Genomic DNA, 23,863 nt, shown 5'->3' on the forward strand with positions numbered 1-23,863 from the left:
CTGGTCTCCTTCCTATCGGAAGGACATTGTGAAACTTGAAAGGGTTCAGAAAAGATTTACAACGATGTTAACAGAGGGAGGATTTGAGCTATAGGGAGAGGCTGAACAGGCTGGGGCTGTTTTCCCTGGAGCGTCGGAGGCTGAGGGGTGACCTTATAGAAGTTTACAAAATTATGAGGGGCACGGATAGGGCAAATAGGCAAAGTCTTTTTCCTGGGGTCAGGGGGGTCCAGAACTAGAGGGCATAGGTTTAGGGTGAGAGGGGAAAGATATAGAAGAGACCTAAGGGGCAACTTTTACACACAGAGGGTGGTACATGTATGGAATGAGATGCCAGAGGAAGTGGTGGAAGCTGGCACAATTGTAACATTTAAGAGGCATTTGGATGGGTATTGAATAGGAAAGTTTGGAGAGATATGGGCCAGGTGCTGGCAGGTGGGACAAGATTGGGATGGGACACCTGGTCGCCATGGATGGGTTGGACCGAAGGGTCTGTTTCCGTGCTGTACATCTCTATGACTCTATATGGACTGCAGTAAGGCGTTCAACAAGGTTCCCCATGGGAGACTGATTAGCAAGGTTAGATCTCACGGAATACAGGGAGAATTAGCCATTTGGACTAATTGTCTCAAAGAACTGTCTCAAAGATAGAAGGCAGAGGGTGGTGATGGAGGGTTGTTTTTCAGACTGGAGGCCTGTGACCAGTGGAGTGCCACAAGGATCGGTACTGGGTCCTCTACTTTTTGTCATTTACATAAATGATTTGGATGCAAGCATAAGAGGTACAGCTAGTAAGTTTGCAGATGACACTAAAATTGGAGGTGTAGAGGACAGCGAAGAGGGTTACCTCAGATTACAATAGGATCTTGATCAGATGGGCCAATGGGCTGAGAAGTGGCAGTTGGGGTTTAATTCAGATAAATGTGAGGTGCTGCATTTTGGGAAAGCAAATCTTAGCAGGACTTATACACCTTAATGGTAAGGTCCTAGGGAGTGTTGCTGAACAAAGAGACCTTGGAGTGCAGGTTCATAGCTCCTTGAAAGTGGAGTCACATGTAGATACGATAGTGAAGAAGGCGTTTGGTATGCTTTCCTTTATTGGTCAGATTATTGAGTACAGGAGTTGGGAAGTCATATTGCGGCTGTACGGGACATTGGTTTGGCCACTTTTGGAATATTGTGTGCAATTCTAGCATTTTTCCTATTGATAGGATGTGGTGAAACTTGAAAGGATTCAGAAAAGATTTACAAGGATGTTGCCAGGGTTGGAGGATTTGAGCTATAGGGAGAGGTTGAACAGGCTGGGGCTGTTTTCCCTGGAATGTCAGAGGCTGAGGGGTGACCTCAGAGGTTTATAAAGTCATGAGGGGGCATGGATAGGATAAATAGACAAAGTCTCTTCCCTGAGGTGGGGGGGGGGGGGGGGAAGTCCAGAACTAGAGGGCATAGGTTTAGGATGAGAGGGGAAAGATATAAAGGAGACCTAAGGGGCAACTCTTTCACACAGAGGGTGGTACGTGTATGGAATGAGCTGCCAGAGGAAGTGGTGGAGGCTGGTACAATTGCAACTTTTAAACGCATCTGGATGGGTATATGAATAGGAAGGGTTCGGAGGGATATGGGCCAGGTGCTGGCAGGTGGGACTAGTTTGGGTTGGGATATCTGGTCGGCATGGACAAGTTGGATCGAAGAGTCTGTTTCCATGCTGTACATGTCTATGACTCTATGACACTCTACACCCACTTTAACCTTTATCAATCAAGCCACCTGCTTGTTGTCAGTTAGAATTCAGTACAAGTTGTATGAGCACGTTCGTTCCTCTAATTTACCCTGAAGTGATAGGAGAAAGTGAGCAGTGTAGATGCTGGAGATGAGTGTCGAGAGTGTGGTGCTGGAAAAGCACAGCAGGTCAGGCAGCATCCAAGGAAAAGGAGAATTGACATTTCAAGCATAAGCCCTTCATTAGGAGTGAGGACTAGGCCTAAACAATCTTATAAATTTTAACAAGTGCATTTTTCAAACACTTCAGAAGTTTAAGGTAACGCCCTAAATAGAGAGGAAATAAATCACTTCCAGACTAAATTAGTTAAATTTAATGTTTAATGTCTAAGATGGAATGGATCTTTGGATTATCCAATCAAACAGGTTTGTCTAAGGATATTCCAAACGACTAAATTCTTTCTTATGAAGATAGGATTTGCTTTGTTGGGTTTAAAAGAGCTGTGCAATCCTACTGTTCTGTTATTCACCTACATGTTCAGCCAGCATGTTTTAAGAGAAATCGTTATGTCTTTTTCTTAAAGAGGCAGGATAATTTTACAGTTCTCCAAAGGAATAAGAATCCAAAAGAAAAAGCTGAAGCATTTCAACAGTGTTCGTAGAATACATCTGAAAATCCTACAATTATTTGAGCATTGCTTGTATTTTAATTGACAAATTAAATTGCATTTCCAATTTTTTTTACAACTTCAATAACAACTTCTTCCTTCCAACGGACCTGGTACAAGATAACATTACTCACTGCAAAACTCAAATGAATAAAACTCACTTTCTATCAGGGTAATCAAGTTAAACCCATATGTGGAACTCACCAGTGAAGGGAAGGCTTCATACAACTTGCAATCAAAAATTAGCGAACTTGGCAAAAAATCCAGCTGTGATTCAAGGCATTAGTACCTCCACATTTTACTGAAAATATAATTGTGTTTTTTTTGGTCAGTGATGTAGCCGAGGGGTTATTATTAGAACAAAATAGATGATTGCAACCATAGAGGTTGAAGAAAGCAAGATGTATTACTTCCTTTTCTTTTGGTATTCAGATTAACTATAGCCTGCTGCTGAATTGCAACAACACAATAACTGAAATGCTTGGTAGAAAATTTAGGACGAAGGCGTTTATTTAGATGGAAATTCTTGCACAGATTCAGAATATTTTGAGAAGAAACAAATCCAACAGTAACACATGCTGAATGCAAGCAAAAGTGTAACATGACTAAGTCACTAATATTTATTTCCCTTAAAAAGTATCACCCGATAACACTTTCCTAAATTCTGAGGTGAGCCAAAACATTTCTATTTGTTGCTACTAAAACTTCATGTATTGCTGTGGAAGAGCATTATCATAGTATCTCTTTCACCTACCCTCAAATATAGTCATTAAATGAAAACATTTAAATATCTGGGGAGAAAATAACTTGGCAACCAGTTTGGAATGGGAAATATATATCAAAATGTTTGATTACCAGGTCATATTAAAACCTGCAGTACTCATCATAGAAAACAAATTTCATCCCATTCCAATGTTAGCTTGTCAACTCTGATAAGGCACACATGTAAAATTAAGAGTAAAATACGCACATTTTTTCAAATGATTACCACTGCAGGTTTTAACAGTATCAGCTTTCTGCTGATTGAACATTGAAATAATTGTCAGAAGAAAATGTGAAATACCACAGATGCTGGTAATCAGATAAAAAAATGAAGGATTAAAGTCTGGAGTTCAATTTAGCCCTGATAACTTTACATTGAATAGAATAAGTTCTAAACTTCATTTTTAGATGACTCAGTTGTAAACTAAAATAATTAAGAGTGTCTAAGTAGCATGACAGCATTATCGGTGTTTTTTAAGTAATAAGATGTACATTTTCCTTTCAAGTCTTGTAATACGCCATTGTAGCTGAAGGGATAAGTTTCCAGTTTCCACATTTTGATAAAGACATACTAAATCAAATTAATCAACAATTACTCTCATTTTCTTCTGTAACTGCACATAGCAGGTATTCTGTACTGCATTCAGTATAAACACATTAGCTAAACACAACAAAAACCATACACATTGCAAAATATACATATTCCCTTCAAAAAGCTTCTGAAGATTTTCAGAAGGCCAAAAGAAAAATCCTATGCATTCCATGAGAAAAATGGGATCACAATGAAATTTGCAACTTCACTTCATAAAAATAAATAGTGATGACTAGAGACCAATACACAGATATCACTGCACAGATTAGGTTCAGAGAAAGTATGTTTCTTTTGTTTTGTCAGTTTTCTGTCAGTGATCATTCTTACTTTGGTACGATTTTACAGGTGCTGCCTGCCAGCTAGAAACTTCCCCAAGCGTCCAATTTGACAGCCTGTTCTAGCAGCAGCAATCCAGAGAGGACATCATGGTTTTGGTATGAGTGAATGCCCTTTAGTATACGGTGTAGAAATCACCAGAGAGCAATCAGTAACAGGAACCCTTGTAAGTTTGTTTCTGGTTCACCAAGGGAAGTTAATGCCAGTTCTTGCACCCAAAGTGCCCACTTGGCTCAAATCCAGAGAGAACATCTCACCTTTGTACTTGACCTGAACAGTCTCTAGTCTGACCAGTGACTTCTCACGTTTTTGTTTAGTTTGTGGCTCTTTATGATACTGCAGTGCAATAAAACAGAATCCGTTGATTGTTGAGTTTTGTTTTACTTCCAACACTATCCCAAAACATGAACAATCAGCTCATATGTAGCCATCATTATGGCAGTGTTTGGAATCTGCCGTATCAGCTGTGCTTGTAGTCCTCTATAAAAAGCAAAATAACCTTCCTCTATTGCCACTAGACGTGCAGTTTGCAAAAATGATTTGTACTTTGTGCCTTCTTCCCGTAATCGTGTCCTTATTACCTCTGAAAAACAAATGAAAAATAATGAAAATGCTATTTTAACTTCTCTTCAATTTTCACTTTGATGCTCCGCTCAGCATAATTAACTGACCCACAAAAAACAGCTAGCAATCCTGTTCTTTAACTAAGTACCAACTGTACAGGGGCATGTCCAGACCATGGGTCTTTTATCAAAGGAAAAGTTGATCTGTCTTCATATGTACTTTCTTAAAAAAAGTCACTGAATAGTTGGTGTACACAGAATCTAGGCTGAAAATGTGTTGCTGGAAAAGCGCAGCAGGTCAGGCACCATCCGAGGAACAGGAGAATCGAAGTTTCGGGCATTCCTGAAGAAGGGCTTATGCCCGAAACGTCGATTCTCCTGTTCCTTGGATGCTGCCTGACCTGCTGCGCTTTTCCAGCAACACATTTACAGCTCTGATCTCTAGCATCTGCAGTCCTTACTTTCTCCTCGTACACAGAATCTAACTCATTATTTTGCATGACTCTAGATAGAGGATTAAGAGGCGAGCAGTTGAACTCCTCAGCACAAGTCCAGCACCTTCCCGGTGGGAATAGCTTTGCACCACTCCAAATAGTCCTCTGAAACACCAGGGGTCCACTATAATGTGAGCGTACATGCAGGAGCACTTTTCAACTTTTTTCTAGACAAGTAATAAATTATACACATCACTGTATGAAGTAAAATAAAGTCAGAATGAAAAAGTGAAAATAAAGATAGGATGATAAAAGAACCAGAGTGGAGATGAAAATTTTTATTTTGTGCACAGAATTTATGATTATCTGAAGGACAGAGTTTGAGGAACTGATGGAAGCAAATTCAATGGTATCTTTTAAAAGGGAATTGGTTACTTATTTTAAAAGGATATAATTGCAGGTCTGTAGGCAAAGAGCAGAGGTGTTGGAATAATTGGATAGCTTTTTCCAAGAACTGGCCCAAGTACAACTGAATAGCTTTCTTTGAATCATATGATTTTATCAATCATTCTTGAAATAAACTTGCCAAAGCATAAATCATAAAAGGAGAACAAGCCTAGTGTTGAAACACAGGTTGTGACAGCAAACAAGGGTATATTTTACTGCATTCGACTAATACTAAAAGCTGCAGTCAGCATTGTAAATCACTTTGTATATGCACATTTATAATTGCACAACACTGGGTTTAGGGAAGTATGATCATTCCAAGTATCGTGAAATTATCTGCAGTTAGTTGGGAAAATGTGCCATAGGAACTGAAATTACTTGCAGCCACAAAGAAGCCATACACCTTGATGGGAACCAATGCCTTCAGAAGAAAGGAGAGTTTCTTTGGAGAAGGGAGGATTTAACAATAAAGGAAGAAATAATTAAATACAACACAGAAGACAAAGAAGACGTTAAAGTGAATCTAAGTTATGACGGAAAATAAGATAAAACAAAATATTTTTCTCCCTATAGCTTTCATATAGTGTTATAGAGTCCGAGATGAACAGGACGAAGAGAGACCCTGTGGTCTAACCTGCCAATGCCAACCAGATTTTCTAAACTAGTCCAATTTGCCTGCATTTGGCCCAGATCCCTCTAAATCCTTCCTATCCTGTACTCATCCAGAAGCCTTTTAAATGTTGTAACTGTACCAGCCTCCACCGCTTTCTCTGGTAGCTTATTCCATACACACATCACCCTCTGCATGAAAACGCTGTCCCTCAGGTTCCGTTTAAATCTTTCCCCTCTCACTTTAAACCTATGCCCTCTAGTTCTGGACTCCCCTACCCTGGTGAAAAGGCCTTGATTGTTCACCCTATATGTGCCCCTCATGATTTTATAAACTTTTATAAGGTCCGAGAGGACTTACACTAAAACGATGTCTCCTGGTTCTGAACATCGTTTCGGCACCTAACCCATTCAGTCCTGTTATAATTTTACAGGGTTCTATGAGATTCCTTCCCTCCTCACCTCATTCTTCTAAACTCCAGTGGACACTATCCCAATAGACTCCAATCTCTCCTCACCGCTTTGTGACCATGCTGGGACTGGACATTTTTTTAATATAAAGTCATTTTAACATTTATATTCTTGGTGAATCTCAAACAATGTGATCACCGTCACATGATACTATGATTAACACAACAAATCAAAGCTGTCCCTGTAAAAGTTGGTTGCACTACACCATTAGTCAACAGAACAAAATACAATTGCAGCTAGGTTTTTGAGCAACTAATTTTGCAGTCCACTTCACTTGATCACCAGAAAGTGAAAGCTATAGATCTGAATTGACAAATTTAAAACCGTACAGCACAATAAGAGGGTCATGACTATGTTCCTATTAAATGCATTGGGGGGAACAAAAGTAAAAGTCAACAGAACATTGTTCTATAAAGACAAAAATTAAATGTTATCAGATTCCTTCATGGCAGGCCTCAAAAATTCCATAAAATAAAAGAAAATTATATCCAGTTTCCAAAGTAAAATACAATTCGGTGACATTGACAGAATTTTAGATTTAAAAAAAAATCAAATTGCTGTCATATATCAGTTAACTAAAGGCAGTAATCAACAAATCAAAGGGGAAGAACAAGGGAGACGTACCATGAGGGTAAGCAGTACAAGATGCACAAGTCTTAGAAAAGCCAGCTGCCATCATCAATCCTAAGAAGTCTGAAGCCGTCTTGTCATTTTCCCTCACAGCAAATCTCCATTCCTCTAAATGTTTCTTCAATGCTTCATAAATAACAAAATGAATCACAGTCTCAGAGATCCCAGCATACGAGGCAGTCAAGCCTCTGTAAAAACCTTTGAATCCTTCTGTTTGATAAACATTTTTTGCACACTGGAGAGCATTTGTTGCTTTCTCACCTCGCTTCCTACAAATAGTGAGAAATCAGTAAAAGGTTAAGAATTTCATCTTGGTTACGATGAATGCAAACATTTTAAATCACATATGTTCGTGTAGCCTACCTGCTTTCCAGCTGCATTCTTGTTTTGACCAACCAAATTGGGTTCATCAATGTGTTTGTAATGAAGCCTAGTATATAAAAGAGGCACATGTATTTAATTCCAGTTCACATTTTGAAATATTATCACAAATACAATGATCAAGCATGACCATCAGCTTCAGGGATCAACATTTTAACAAAGCACATTAATAGCAGTCATATTTTATATATGGATGTGATACAATTCATAGTACTCATTTGTGGATGAGTAAAAATAAAATTTGGATAATTTGATAAGGCATACAGAAACAAGAATAAGCCACTTAGAATAGGTGAGGGGCTGTCATTCAATGAGAATATGATTAATTCACAATGTAACTCCACAAACCCCACCTTAATATCACTGGAAAAGTTTTGAAAACTAATCTCAGATTAAAATTAATAATTGGTCTAGCATCAGTTCCCACTTTCAGGAAGAGCTCCAAACCTATGTGTCAAGTGTTTCCAAATATTATTTCAAAAAGTCTTGCACTAAAATTTAATACTATGCCCTCAGTCCAAGTTTCCTCAACTGTTGAAAATATTTTACTGCCATCTACCTGTCTGTTATCTCTAATAAGTTGGAAACATCAAAACACCCCTTTTAATATTGAAAAAGTGCACACCCACCCCATGGTAAATGGCATTGAAGGTCTGGGAAGATATGAATATACAGCAACCAATTAAGAGCGGAGATTGCATGTTTGCTTTTATTACAAGAGGATTTCAGTATGGAGAAAAGATGTTGTAATGCAATTGCGCACAGATGACACCACACTGAACACTGAGTGCAGTTTTGATCTCCTCACATATGGAAAGATGTACCTGTCACAAAGTGAGTGCAACTAAGTTTCACTAAACTAATTCTTGGGTTGAAAAGATAGTCCTGTGAGGAAATATTAAATAGAGTGGGCCTATATTCTTGAGTTTTAAAGAATGAGAGCTGATCTTATTCAATACACAAAATGCTTTTAGAGACTGACCAGGTAGGCATAAATAGATTTCTACTGGCAGGAGGACCTCTAGAACCAGAGGTCACAATCTCAGAGTAAGGGGCAGTTCATTTAGGACTAAGGAGAGGAATCTTTAATTTCAATCAGATGGTGGTGAACCTTTGGAATACTCTATCCCAGATGACTATGGCAACTCAGCCATTGAGTATATTCAAAACTGATATTGATAAATGTCTACATTTTAAAATCAAGGACTGTGGAGATAGTGCAGGAAATGGTATTGAAATAGAAAACCTGCCATGACCTCAACGTCAGGGAGTGCTCAGAGTTGAATGGCCTACTCCCAAATAAATATTTTAGTTAATACTTAATAATTACTTAGTACTTACTTGCAAAACCAGCAGAACACATGTTGACAACATTAGAATTTGGCACAAAGATTGCATTACACTTCTCCTTCGTTTTGGAGTATGCAGCAAAGTAGATTGCTCTGTACAGGCACAAAAATAACAACTCATTAAACATTTATTGCACTTAATGATGGATAACAGACACACTGAATTATTAAATAATTTAGGTAACATTAGAACCTGGTATTTAAAAATGCAGGATATCGTTTAATGCTTAAGATACTGACTACGTCAGCAAATTGCAAGGTAAAAAATATCATGAAAGGACTTGTGGACCCCAGGAATCCAATTTACTTGACATGAAAAAATGCATATCAGTGTGGTCAGCTAAGAGGATACCAAAGAAGACTTACGGATGAATTTGGTTTATTTCAAGATTTATCTGAATAGTCTGTTGCTCAATCTGGAAATAAAGCAACTACAATCACATCCGTGGTCTTGTATACCAGAGATCCCTGTGTTTGTCATCAGAACAGATCTGCATAATAACTAACAATTTAAAAACTTTACATAATATATATATTCACTGAAAGAAGTTGCTCAATAGGTAGGTGCACTGTATAGACCAGAAGGTTTCCCTGTCTATGGTACGTGAACTAGGGACTAATAAGCATAATTATTGTCAGTATGCCTGGGTTGAGGAAAGGCTAATGTTGCAAGATTTAGCATTTGATGACCCATCAAGGTAATATAGAGTGGTATATCACCAGTTTGTCCATAAAAATGTACTGAAGATGCTGGTAACCTGAAACAAAACCAGAATTTTGTTTCAGCAGTGGTTAGCACTGCTGCCTCACAGCGCCAGAGACTCAGGTTCAGTTCCCACCTCAGGCGATTGACTGTGTGAAGTTTGCACATTCTCCCCGTGTCTGTGGGGGTTTCCTCCGGGGGCTCCGGTTTCCTCCCACAGTCCAAAAATGTGCAGGTTAGGTGAATTGGCAGTGCTAAATTGCCCGTAGTGTTAGGTGAAGGGGTAAATGCAGGGGAATGGGTCTGGGTTGGGTTCCACTTTGGCGGGTCGGTGTGGACTTGCTGGGCTGAAGGGCCTGTTTCTACACTGTAAGTAATCTAATCTAATCTAATCTAATTTAAATCTAATCTAAATTACTGCAAGCACTTGACAGGTTTGAGGAAAGAGAAATAGTGTTTGAAGAAATGTTGATGCAAGACCATTAACTTGAAATGGTATTTCTGTTTTTTTTACCTCCACAGATTCCACCAAACTTGGTGAGTACATCCAGAATTTCTGCTTTAAATCAGTTTGCCCACAACTCTTTTAGGGGAGTGTCGATGATACAGTGAAATTGTTACTGGATGAGTAATCCTGAGACCCAAGCTATTGTTCTGGGAACATAGATTTGAATTCCACTATGGTACATGGTGAAATATGAATCAATAAAAGTCTCGAGTATGGGAAGGAGGCCCTGTACCACAGCGAAAATGGCTGGGAAGAGTATACTATTTTTCTCACTTATAGGTTGTAAAGGTCTTTATTTTTGGTTTAGTTTATAAAGGCAGAGATCCAAAGAACAAGAACAAGAACAAAGAACAAGCTGACTTTAAGGGCAATCTAAGGATTTAATTTAAAAAGGAGAAGTCAAAGAAGTAGAGCTCAAGGCTGTGTTGTGCTCCTTGAGCTCTATGTGGGATGTCTGGCACAGTTCCAGTGCCAGGGACCAGAGTACGTATAGAATTATCGCAGTTCCTTGAAGTCCAAGTTTCAGAGTTCAACCAGCGACTGGAGATGCAGCGGAGCATCCGCAAGGCTGAGAGTAACATGGATCGCACAAAGTGGTGGTCACACTGCAGATGTGAAGGGACTGGATGGCCACCAGGCAGGAAATGCAGAAACTCTGTGGCCATTCCTTTGTAAGAATAGATGGATCACTGGATACTATTGGGAGGCAATGGCTCCTCAGAGGCAAATGGCAACACGCAAATGCATTGCGCCACAGTTGGCAGTGCTGTACAGGAGAAGAATAAGTGTGGGATGGCTATACTAATAGTGAACGGCCAAAATAATAGTTGTATAAGAAAGAGCTAGATGTGTCTGTGGCTGTAAATAATACTCCAGGATGGTATGTTGCTTCATGTGTGCTAGGGTCAAGGATGTCTTGCAGCAGGTATGGGACATTTTGGAGAGGGAGGGCGAACAGTCCATGATTGTGGTACATATGGTATGAATGACACAGGTTTAAAAAAAATCTTAAAAGCAGAACATAGGCTGAGTTAGGAAACAGATTAAAAATAGGACCTCAGAAGGTAGTGATCTCAGAATTGCTACCAGTTTCATATGCTAGTCAGATGGAGAAATAGCAGGATATATCAGACAAATGTGTGACTGGAGCGAAGGTGCAAGGGGGACAGTTTCAAATTCTTGGGATATTGGAACTGGTCCTGGGGGAAGTATTTGCTAGTGCAGTTAGTAAGGGTTTAAACTCAAGTGGCAAGGAAATGGGAACTGAGACAGGGAAACAGAAGAGGAGGGATACTAGGGCAAAATAAAAGGCAGAATGGGAAATGAGAAAAGCATTTAATCAGAATTCAAAGGTGAGAATTAAACAAGTACAAAATAATGCAAAAGGGACTAAGAATGTTAAAAAGACGAGCCTCAAAGCCTTGAGTCTTAATACAGGTCAAGTACTCTTTAGCCACACGTCCAAAAACCAGAGACCTAATAAATGAAAATATTCTTGAAAGCGAACCCAAATGGACCTGAACAGACTTGCAGGCCTGCTGAGGTTGGGCCATTTGGAAAGAAAAACCTGCTTTGACCCAAGTTTTATCCCCCTTCAAAGTCCTGAATTCTGTCTCTATAGGTCCATTTGACTTTGTTTAGGCCACGCAAAACATCCCCAAGCATTCAATGGGAAATTAGAGACAAGCAATAAAGGTGCACCTACATATATCACTTGAATTCACATATAGATTGAGCAAACCAAAACAATAACAATATCATAGAGGAGAAATTCCTGCAGTGAGGGAGGGAGGTATCTGTTTCAATATGTTGAGGAACCAGTGAGAGAACAGGCTACCCTAGACTGGGTATTGTGTAATCAGAAAGGAATAATTGGCAATCTAGTTCTGCAAGGCCTCTTGAGGAGGAGTAAGCTGAACATGATAGAATTCTTCATTAAGGTGGAGAGTGTCCTTGTTGATTCTAAGGGTTGGGTCCTGAATCTAAATAAAGGAAACTACGATGGTGAGACACAAGCTATTATAAATTAGCGAGGTGATTTAAGCATGTGATGGAGGATTGGCAATAGTAAATATTTAAAAGCTTTATAATGAAACTGCAAGAGTGGTTCATTTCTGCATAACAAAAATTAAAATGGAAAAGATGGTTCAGCCATGGCTAAGGGAAGTTTGGATAGTATTAGATCCAATAAAAGAGCATAAAAATTGTCTAAAACAATAGCAGGCCTGAGAATTGGAAGCAGTTTAGATTTCAACAAAAGAGAACAACAGGACTGATTAGAAGAGGGAAAATAGAATACAGCAGTAAGCTTGTGGGTAACATACAAATTAATTGTAAAAAGCTTCTAGAAGTACGTGAGGAGAAGAAGATTAGTGAAGACAATATAAGTCCCTTACAGTCAGAAAGTGGGCAAATTATTTTGGGAATAAGGAAGTGGCAGTCCAATTAAATACATACTTTGGTTCTGCCTTAATACAGGAAGACATGAAAATATTAGGAACAAGGTCAAGTGAGGAGGAGAAAGAATTGAAAGTAATTAGTATTTCTATAGAACCTGTGTTGGAAATCAATGAGATTGAAAGCTAATAAATCCCTATGGTCTGATCAGCTATATCTCAGAATTCTTAAAGAAAAGGCCCGAGTAATGCATTGATAATCTTTCATGATTCTGTAGACACTGGAACAGTTCTTATAGTCAAAGGGTAGCTAATGTAACCCTACTATTTCAAAAAAGAGGTAAAGAGAAAACATGGAATTATAGACCAGTTAGCCTGACATCGATAATGAAGTAACTGCTCGAGGTTATTATCAAAAGATTTACTAGCAGAACACTTGGAAAGTAGTGACAGGACGTATTCATGAAATGGAAATTATTTTGATAAGTCTACTGGAATTCTTTTTTCAGGATGTAAGTAGGAGTGTTGATAAGGAGGGAAAAAAAAGTGATATGAAGTTGAAGGTGTGGACTGTACCTCAGAGTGAATACTGTTTTGCACTGAGACCTTAGAAGTACCTGTGATATGACCAGATAGCAGACTCAGGGTGTACTGGAAAATTGCACATTTGGCTGTGAAATGGATACCTGAGTTGGTTGCTGCTTTGACAACAATACCAATTTAAATTATGCCCCAGGATACTAAAACCCAATCGAGTTTGAATTTATTGTTTTACCAACATTGAACCAATGAGACGATCCATTGTGAGGGATATAAAAAATGGCAGGCATGTTGAAAATTGGACAGAGCAACTGCCATCAACACAGATCCAAGAAATTAGGAAACACTCTCTATCAAAGGCACCTTTTCATATGAAACACATTCGCAATAAAAAGCAGGACAGCAAGTGTGGCAGAGTTAGAAAAACTTAAACTACAACCTGAGGCAAATGGAGTTTGAAGATAAAGAAAGAGAGTGAGCGAGAGAGGAGAAAGAAAGGGAGATGATTCTTAGCTGAGCAAGGAGTGAGGGACAAGAAAGAGAAAGGGAGAGAGAATTTGAACTTCAGACGTTGTGATTTAGTCAGGCAAGTCAAGTTAACAGAATGGTAATGAAGAGGGAAGGTAGTAATGCATACAAACATGTTAAAACATTGCCACACTTTGATGAGAAAGATGTCGACACCTTCTTTATTTCATTTGAAAAACTGGCTAGATAGATGGAGTGGTCAGAGAACTTGTGGGTAATTCTAGCTCAGACTAAACTGGCAAGCAGAGCTAGTGAGGTATTTGCAGTGCTGTCAGAAGAGGGGTCAAGAGATTATGCAGATGTCAAACAGGCTATTTTGACTAGTACCAGAAGCGTATAGACAGCAGTTCAGAAACATAAAGAAGGAATCAGGTCAGACTTATGTCGAGTTCAAAAAAATTAAACATAGTAATTTTGATAGTTGGGTGTAGTCCTTAAAGATAGATAAGGTCTATGAGGCTCTAAGAGAGATTATTCTGCTGGGGGAGTTTAAAACCTCACTTCCAGAGATGATAAGAATTCATGTGGATGAACAGAAAGTTCAAGAAGTGAGAAGAGTGGCAGAGATGGCAGATGAAAATGCATTGGTGCACAAGGCAAAATTTAGCTGCCGACAAGAATTTAATCTTGAGAAGAATACAAATTTGGGAGAAGGGGAGACCCTACACTACAAAAAACAAAGCAGAGCACACTGGTAATTATTTACCACAGATGAAGAAGCCCAAGAGGGTGAAAAGGAGGTGAAAGGCCTCAAGTGTTTCCACTGTGGTAAGGTGGGACATGTAAAGTCACAGTCCTGGTCACTGAAGAAAAGCACTGTGGGAAAAGATGTGGTAAAAGAGGCTAAGCCAGTGGCATTAATAAAAGCAGTAAAGAAAACCCCAAGAAAAGTCAAAGCGCAGCAGGAGAGTGCACAGCCTAAACAGGGGTAGGGTATTGAGTTAAGAGCCTGATCTCTACAAAGACTTCGCCTCAGTGGGTAAAATTTACTCAGGAAGAACAGGGGGAATTGTGAAAGTAGTTATAACTTTGAGAGATACGGGATCTAATCAGTCTCTAATAGTAAGAGATTAACACATTTGTACACGGACATGTTGCCGGAGAGAGAGGGGAAATTTGTGGCATAGATAACTGAAATGTAGCGTTCCCCTCTGTAAGATCAGGTTGGAGAGCCAAATCAAGACTGGGAAGTAACAGTGGGAGTGATTGACAGTGTCAGTTCCAGGAATACAGTTTGCTCTTGGGAATGAATTGCAAGGATCCAAGGTGGGATTGACACCCTTGTTGTGGAGAAGCCAAAGGGAAACTCAGGGAACTGAGGAGTTAAAAGAAAAATATCCTGGAATTTTTCCAAACTGTGTAGTAACAAGATCGCACTATCATAAGTCACAGCTGGAAGCAAAAACTAGAGAGAAAGACGAAGGAGTTGAGGTTCAGTTAGCGGACACCCTATTTGATGTAATGATGCAGAAAGAACCTGAACAAGCAAAGGATCAGGCAGAAGTGCTTAGTCCTGAAAGGCAAATGGACTTACAACAGAAAAACAAGACAATAAAAGATTAGATTAGATTACTTACAGTGTGGAAACAGGCCCTTTGGCCCAACAAGTCCACACTGACCTGCCAAAGCGCAACCCACCCAGACCCATTCCCCTACATTTACCCCTTCACCTAACACTATGGGCAATTTAACTTGGCCAATTCACCTAACCTGCATATTTTTGGACTGTGGGAGGAAACCGGAGCACCCGGAGGAAACCCACACAGACACAGGGAGAACGTGCAAACTCCACACAGAGAGTCGCCTGAGGCAGGAATTGAACCCGGGTGTCTGGCGCTGTGAGGCAGCAGTGCTAACCACTGTGCCACCCACAAATATATGCATACTCAGAAAAGGAATCAATTTATTCCTGAGGGCTATTATCTTAAAGATAGAATCCTAAAATGAAAATGGAGAGCTTGGCAGGTTAGTTCAGAGGAAAAATGGGCAGAGGTGCACCAAACTGTGTTGCCAGTAGCATACAGGCAGGAAGTGTTATAGGTAGCACATGAATTACCAGTAGGTGGTCACCTAGGCGTGAGGAAAACCCAGGCTAAGGTACAAAATTAAAAATCACACAACACCAGGTTATAGTCCAACAGGTTTGATTGGAAGCACACTAGCTTTCGGAGCGTCACTCCTCCACTACCACCTGATGAAGGAGCGATGCTCCGAAAGCTAGTGTGATTCCAATTAAACCTGTTGGACTATAACCCGATGTTGTGTGCTTTTTAACTTTGTACACCCCAGTCCAACACCAGCATCTCCAAATCATAAGATACAAAAGCCTGTCTATTGGCCTGGACTGCACAATGATGTGGTTGAATTTTGCCATACATGTCATACGTGCCAAATGTTAAGTAAGCCACAGGTTATAATAAAACCAACACTTTAGTTGTCAACTCCTGCATTTGAAGAACCTTTCACGCGGGTTATGATTGATTGTGTAGGTCCCCTCCCAAAAATTGAAAGTGGAAACCAGTAGGGTACTTGCTAACCATAATGGATGTGTGCACCAGATTTCCGGAGGTTATTCCATTACACAGTATGAAGGCAAAAAGGGTGATAGAGGAGTTAGTACCTTTCTTCACTCTGTATGGGCTACCCAGAGTGATTCAATCAGAGCAAGAGTCTAATTTCACTGTTGGGTTTTTAGGGAAGTCCTGGATAGCTTAGTCATACAGCACTTTAAATCAAGTGTGTACCATTCTGAATCCCAGGGAGCTTTGGAAAGGTGGCATCAGACCCTGAAGACTACGTTAGAAGCATACTGTCAGGATTACCCGGATGATTAGGATAAAGGTATCCAATTCGTATTGTTTGCCATTAGAGATGCCCCAAAGAATTGACTCAGTTTACTCCCTTTGAATTAATATTCATACATGAAGTGAGAGGGCCTTTGAAATTAATTAAAGAAAAATTGACAGGACCAAAGTCTGAGATCTCTCACTTGAAATATGAATTGGAGGTAAGGGAGAGATTAAATCGAGGAGGGGAGTTAGATAAACAACACCTGAAGAGGGCACAGCATAGAATGAAGCAGATGGCAGATAAAGTCTAAAATTCAGACATTTTCTCAGTGGAGATGACGTATTAGTATTGTTACCAGTGGTAGGCAATCCTTCAAAGCCATATTTAGTGGTCCCTATCAAACTGAGAAAATATTAAGTCAGTTGGACTATCTGGTAAAGATGCAGGATTGAAAAAAAACTGTATTCAGTGTGACTATGTTGAAACCTTGCTATAATAGAGACAGGGAACTGGAGAAACAGGTGTTAGTTACTGCGCTGCAGAGTGAAGGATCAAATCCAGATGGCATGGAGTTTGATATGCCTAAAAATATGTTAAATAATGAGGAAGTCCCTGAGGAGTGAGATAGGTTAAGGAACAGTCTCAGGAGAAAACAACCCAGTTGAAAGGTTTGTTGCATCAGTATTAGGACACATGCAGGAATAAGACGGGAGGACCAGCATTATTGTGCATGAGGTAGAAGTAGGGAATGCTGTTCCAATAAAACAACACCCCTACAAACTTAATCCTCTCAAAGCCACACATGTCCAGAAGTGGAGGCGATGCTTAACAAAGATATCATCGAACGGAGTCAGTGTGAGTGGAGTTCACAGGTTGTGTTAGTTTCCAAACCTGACTGAACTCTTGATTTTGTGTGGACTATTGGGAAGTCAACACCATACTAAAATTGGAATCATACCCGATACCAAGACTGGAGGACTGTATAGAGAAAGTTGGACAAGCCACTTCACAAAGTTGGACTTACTGGTTATTGGCAGGTACCTTTATCAGAGAAAGCAAAAAAGGTTTCTGCATTGTAACCCCAAATGGGCTATATCAATTCAAAGCGATACCTTTTGGACTGAAGAACGCACCAAACCACATTCCAAGGACTCATTAACAGATTTGTGGCTTGATTAACAAACTGTGCAGCTTATCTGGATGATATAGTGTCCTTTAGTGATCACATGGTACAGTTGGCAGAGCTCTTTGAACGATTAAGAGAAGCAAAACTGGTAATAAACTTAAAAAAAAGAATTTGCCAAGGTGGAGGTGACATTCTTGGGACATTACATCGGTCATGGAAGGTTGACTCAAAGGAACGTGAAGACAAATGCCATCGATGAATGTCCATGACCATCCGGATTCTACCGGAAGTTTGTTCCAAACTTCAGCAGCGTGGTGGCACTGCTAACAGATTTACTAAAGAAGAACACAAAATTTCGGTTGGCAGAACAATGCTAGGAGGCATTTGAGAATTTAAAACTACCGCATCAATTTTAGCTACACCAGATTTTTTGAAACCCTTCAAAGTTGCAATCAATGCGAGCAATATAGGAGTTGGAGCTGCACTGCTGCAGGAAGGCGATAATGGAATTGAACGGCCAATTGACTACTTTTCAAAGAAACCCAACACCCACCAAAGAAAATATTCTACCATTGATAAAGAATTGTTGAGTTTGGCACTGGCATTACATTTTTATGTGATGAACAATGTGTCAGAGATAGTTGTGTACATAGACCACAATCCTCTTACATTCTTGGAAATATTAAAAGACAAAAATATGAGACTGTTTTGTTGGAGTCTTATGTTACATACCTTAATTTTTGTAATTGTACATGTTGCGGTTTGTAAAAATGTGACAGCAGATGCGTTATCGCGGATTTATAGGATAAAGTATAGATAAGATTGAAATCTGTCCAATGTTTGATATATGTGTGTAGAAATACTATTATGATTGTTCATTTTTTCTTCAAGGGATGTTATGAAGTTGAAGGCGTGGACTGTACCGTTAAGAAAGAGTGAATGATGTCCTAAACTGAGAGCTTATAAGCACGTGTGATATGACCAGATAGCAGTCTCAGACTGTACCAGAAAATTGAAAATATATAACATTTGGCTGTGAAATGGATATCTGAGTTGGTTGCTGTTTTGACAACAATTCGAACTTAACCAGTTTCAATTATGCCCCAGGATACTAAAACCCTATCGAGTTTGAATTCATTGTTTTGTCAATATTGAATCAATGAAACGATCCAATGTGAGGTATAAAAGAATTAGTCAGGCACACGGACCCCTATAAAACTCAACTAGGACTGGACAGGGTAAACATATGAAGGATGTTCCCACTGACCTAAGGAGTATAAAAGAGAAATTTCTCCACCTAGAATGCTGAACCTGTGGAATGCTCTACCACAGAAAACATTTTGGGCCAAAACACCAAATGTTGTCAGTAAGGAATTAGATTTAAACTAAAGCGATCAAAGGATATGGGGAGAAAGCAGGAAAGGGGATCGATTGGGAAGATCCGCCATGATCAGTGAGTGGCAGAGCAAGTTCGAAGAGCCAGCTGACCCACAGTTGCTACCTTTTTCCATATTTCCAATAAGAAAAGATAAAGTTGTCATAGTCCCATAGGGCTTCTCCCTCTTCAGACAGAGATGACTGGTGATGGATTAACCAGAGGATCACCACACCTCAGGTAAGAGGCAAGGTTGAGAAGGCAGGATCTTTACAGAAACTTCAGCCAGTAGAGGAACTAAACCTGTGCTGCTGGTATTAATCTGCATCACAAATTAGACATCCAGAGAACTGACCTAATAGCTTGCTGACTGAAGTACAATTGAAAATCAAAAACTTTCAAAGGCAAGGAATGAGAGAATGAAAAAAGATCTCAAATCCCTCTTCAGCTTCAAGACTGGCATTAGTGATGTTTTGATGCAAATAGTTTGGGTCTTAGTCAAAGAGATGTTTTACAGTCTCTACCACCACATACAATGTCAAGCATATGAAACAAAGTTGATTAATCAGGTAACAATACCATTTGTTCAGACATGCTTGGAAGCATTTAGACCAATGAGACTGTATTTCTATAAATTAAAGGCAAAAACAGCGGAAAATGAAATACACAAAGTACTGAAGGAACAGGCCAGACATTATAATATTTCAAGCCTGAGGACTGTGCGCCTCAATGACCAGTTGGCTCTGTTCCAGATGCCGATCTGTTGTTTTCAGTTTTTGTTTTGAACTTATTTTCTGCATTGAAGCCTGCAGGAATGCTGACCTGATTTTCTAGATTTAGTTTTGCAATTGGTGTCTAGTCATCAATTAAATCAGAATTTAATACTTCATCAGAAGAAGGGTAATCTTTTCACTTGCCTGCTCAAGACAGCATTAGTTCTTCCGAGACAAAGTACTGAAATGCAGCATGGGGTTTCAGAAGAATTCCTAATTGTGATTGCTATGTAGAAAAACAAATATGCTGGAATTCAGCACAAGTGCATGCTGAATGATATCAGAATTGGGTTCAGTGCAGATTGTTATGGACCAGGGCAGGCCCTCTCAAACATTTCAAGAAAGTAGCCCGGATCCTAACTTTGCTAGTGCAGGTGTAACACAGATATTCCAGGAGTGATTCAGCTGGTCAAACCACTTAGTTTTAAGCAAAACAATTTATTTACAAGATTACCAAATGAAACACAAACAAAAGAGAACAGAATACCGAATAATTTACCCTATCTGAAAACACAGCAGACTATCCACACTTAATGATGCTGTTCCAAATACTTGCATAAACACCCCTTGGCACAAAATATAAAATCAGGTTCTTACAGGATAGAAGAAAGAGAGAGGGAGGATCAGCATGGACCTGCTTCTCTTGAATCCAGCAGCTTCAAAACTGACTGCCAAAACCAAATCAAACTAGAAAACAGCTGAGCTGGGAGAACTGGCCGCTCCCCTTTCTTTGCACAAGTGCTTTTTTCAAAAACTTAAAGTCTTTTGCCTGAGGCAGTATTTGTTAGCTATAATCAAATTGGCCCTAAAACCCTTCAAATTTAGACCTATTGGTGTCCGCATCTTTTATGACCTCTCTGGAAAAAAAAAAGTCAATGACAACATATCCTTGTTGAATGAGCAGCATCATCACAAGATGCACACTTCCCCAGTCAGGGAAAAACTAGGTTAACATCCAACCAGCCATTTGGCAAGGTTCTGTTCACGTTGAGTAAAGATCTCTCACAGATCCCTCACAAACAGCTTGTAATTATTATCAGAATGCAAAAAGGATTCACATTGCTACAAAGTTGGGATCTTAAACCTTCATTTTTTTCCCAGCATAACTGATACAGTCAAAAATGAATCAGAAAACAAGATCCACTCCCATCGCTGGCAGCTACTTCACTAAGCAGTCCTTTTGTTCCCAGCAAAATAAATAAAATGTTAAAACTCTGACTTTTGTGAGGAATCTAATGGGTTACACTTGCATTCGTCATTGCCTGCCAAGAAACAATGTGCAATCTCTCTTTACGCTGCAATTAAAAAACATGTAATTTCTTTACCATCCAATGAAACTTTACCAGCAGAATGCTAACAACTGCAGTATTCATTCCTTCTAAAACCAAGAGGTCATTGATTGTCCAAGTTATATCAGTTTTACATTCTTACAGGGTACCTGAATGTAGTGTACTTCAACCCTATGATCCTGTTAAAATTGCAAAACAATCAAAAGAATATATAAAAATGGCAGTAAAAGTGAGTTTGCTAAAGGTGAATCTGGGTGACACTGCAGTGCAGTACAGTATTGACGGTGTGTTGCACTGATGTCATTTCAAGTGAGACATTAAACAGAGACCTCCTGCGCCTTCTAGGACAGATCTAAGAAAAACCTCACGCATTAGTTTGAGGAACAAGAGAAATCTACCCAGTCAGCAAGCCAATATTTATCTCTGAACATTGCAGAAAAAACCCTAGTCATTAGATATTGCTGTTTGCTGGAGCTTGCTGTGCACAAATTAGCTGCTACAATAGTGGCTGCACTTTAAAAATACTTCACTGAAATGTTCCAAAATGCTTTGCAACCAACGCTTTTTAAATTTGTTTTCTAAAATAAGAGACACAGGCAGATTAATTTCTATTTCCATTTAAATTATGGACACACTTCTACAAGGGAAAGTGAGGACAGTAGATGTTGGAGATCAGAGTTGAGAATGTGGTGCTGGAAAAGCACAGCGGGTCAGGCAGCATCCGAGGTGCAGGATAATTGATGTTTTGGACATAAGCCCTTCATCAGGAATGAGGCTTGGTTGGGGGGGGGGGACAGGTTGCTGAGAGATAAATGTAAGGGGGAGTGAGGGCTTGTGCGGTGGTTTGGGGGGGGGGGGGGTTAGGTAGCTGAGAATGCTATAGGTAAATGAAGGTGGGGGAGAAGGTGATAAGTCAGAGGAGGGTGGAGCAGATTGATAGGAAAGACGACAGACAGGTCAAAGGGGCAGTGCCGAATTGGAGGTTTGGGACTGGATAAGGTAGGGGATGGGGAAATGAGGAAACTGGTGAAATCGCTGAGTTGGAGGGCTTGGGACTGGGTTGAGTCCAACCAAATCCACCACACAGTGGCTGAACACTTCAACTCCCCTCCCACTCCACCAAGGACATGCAGGTCCTAGGCATCCTCCATTGCCAAACCTGGACCACCCAACGCCTAGAGGAAGAACGTCTCATGTTTCGCCTTGAAACCCTGCAACCACATGGGATTAATGTGAATTTTATCAGTTTCCTCTTTTCCCCTCCACCCACCTTATCCCCGCCCTAAGCCTCCAATTTGGCACACCCTCTTGATCTATCCATCATCTTTCCCATCTATCTGCTCCACCCTCCTCTCCGACCTATCACCTTCTCCCCTACCTTCATCTACCTATTGCATTCCCAGCTACCTTGCCCCCAGCCCCAACCCTCTCCTAGTTATCTCTCAGTTCCTTGGCCCACAATCCTCATTCCTGATGAAGAGCTTACGCCCGTCACATCGATTCTCCTGCTCCTTGGATGCTGTCTGACATGATGTGCTTTTCCAGCATCCTACTTTCAACACATTTCTACAGGGGATACTAGATAGCCATAACTGATTTCTCTTCGCTAACAGAGGAGGGGACAGGTGACAGGCATGTCAATGTTGCTTTGTTCACACAAGTAAACAACATAAAACAGGAATATGCCTAGTTTTATATTCAATTCTAATCTCTTTTATTAACTGAGTATTATACCTTCAACTTTTTTTCTTTAAAAAAACCATGAGAAAGGGCATACATTCAAGTTAAGTGAGGTGTCTCAACAGGTATTCACACAAGGATTATAAGAAGCCTGTTTACTTCTTCCTTCATCAATATGCAAGGCCCCAGGCACACCTTCTGCCACATATTTACCTGTACTTCATTCAATCTACTGCAATAGCTGGTCACAATGTGATATGCTCCACATCGGGGAGACAAAACGCAGACTGAGCGACCATTTTGCACAACACTGATATTCTCCCTGCAGGAATGACTCAACTCACTGCTGTCTGCCACTTCAACACACCACCGCATTTGCTGGTCAACATCTCTATCCTGAGCTTGTTGCAGTTCTACAGCAAAGCTCAGCACAAGCTGGAAGAACAGCATCCCCTTTTCCGCTGGGACCCCTGCAACTTTCGGAACTCAATATAGAGATCGATAATTTTAAGGACTAAGCACCTTCTCCCAAGTCCTTACTCCAATCCTGACATACCAGACTATTGTCATCACATGGGTTGCACCACCATCATTCCATTGTCAGCTACTAATAGAACCCATTAACAGCCATTGATCTCTCCAAGCTGATCTTTACCAATTCCTTTGTCTGCCCAACTGTTTTCTCCTCTCTCTCTCGGTTTCATTTCCATCTATTGTTTACTCTTTCCCCACCCCATCTTCAGCATATATACCAACATTTTCCTCGCTACATTGGTTCTGAAGAAGGGTCACTGGACTTGAAACTTTAACGCTGCTGTCTTTTCATAGATGCTATCAGACCTGCTGAGTTTTCTCAGTAATTTCAATTTTCAGCATCTGCAGTTTCGAGTTGTATTTTTTTATTTAAAAAGCCTGAATTGTCTGCATTTAGATCACATCTGTATGAAAGTGTACCACATATGCTGAGTCATTATACGACAAGATAACTTAAGTGCTGGTCATCTTTTGAAAACCAATGTACAATTAACAGCAATAAGGTGAAAAAAAATTAGGCTATTTAGAGGTTAATTGCAGAAAGCATATTGACCACTGTTACAAATCTGGACCTGTTATGACCTCAATGAAGCATCAGCATAAAATACTTTTTAATTATCTAATAAACGTGAGAATTGCTGTCAAGGTCAGCTGTTATTG

At 39.9% G+C, this 23,863-nt stretch overlaps 1 protein-coding gene across 1 annotated transcript in view; it reads right to left on the reverse strand.

Annotated features, from left to right (window-relative positions):
• Positions 1-2,874: 2,874 nt before the first annotated feature.
• The window catches only part of slc25a33 (solute carrier family 25 member 33), a 40,418-nt gene continuing 19,429 nt past the window's right edge, over positions 2,875-23,863 (reverse strand). Inside the window, exons 4-7 of the mRNA XM_072586135.1 lie at positions 8,954-9,054; positions 7,595-7,661; positions 7,226-7,500; positions 2,875-4,660 (exon numbers count right to left, since the gene is read on the reverse strand). Coding sequence (XP_072442236.1) covers positions 4,470-4,660; positions 7,226-7,500; positions 7,595-7,661; positions 8,954-9,054 — 634 coding nt within the window. The 3' untranslated portion in view covers positions 2,875-4,469. The remainder of the gene's footprint in view (positions 4,661-7,225; positions 7,501-7,594; positions 7,662-8,953; positions 9,055-23,863) is intronic.

This window comes from Chiloscyllium punctatum, chromosome 16 (genome assembly GCF_047496795.1).
Source record: "Chiloscyllium punctatum isolate Juve2018m chromosome 16, sChiPun1.3, whole genome shotgun sequence".
In the NCBI taxonomy this organism is placed as follows: Eukaryota; Metazoa; Chordata; class Chondrichthyes; order Orectolobiformes; family Hemiscylliidae; genus Chiloscyllium; species Chiloscyllium punctatum.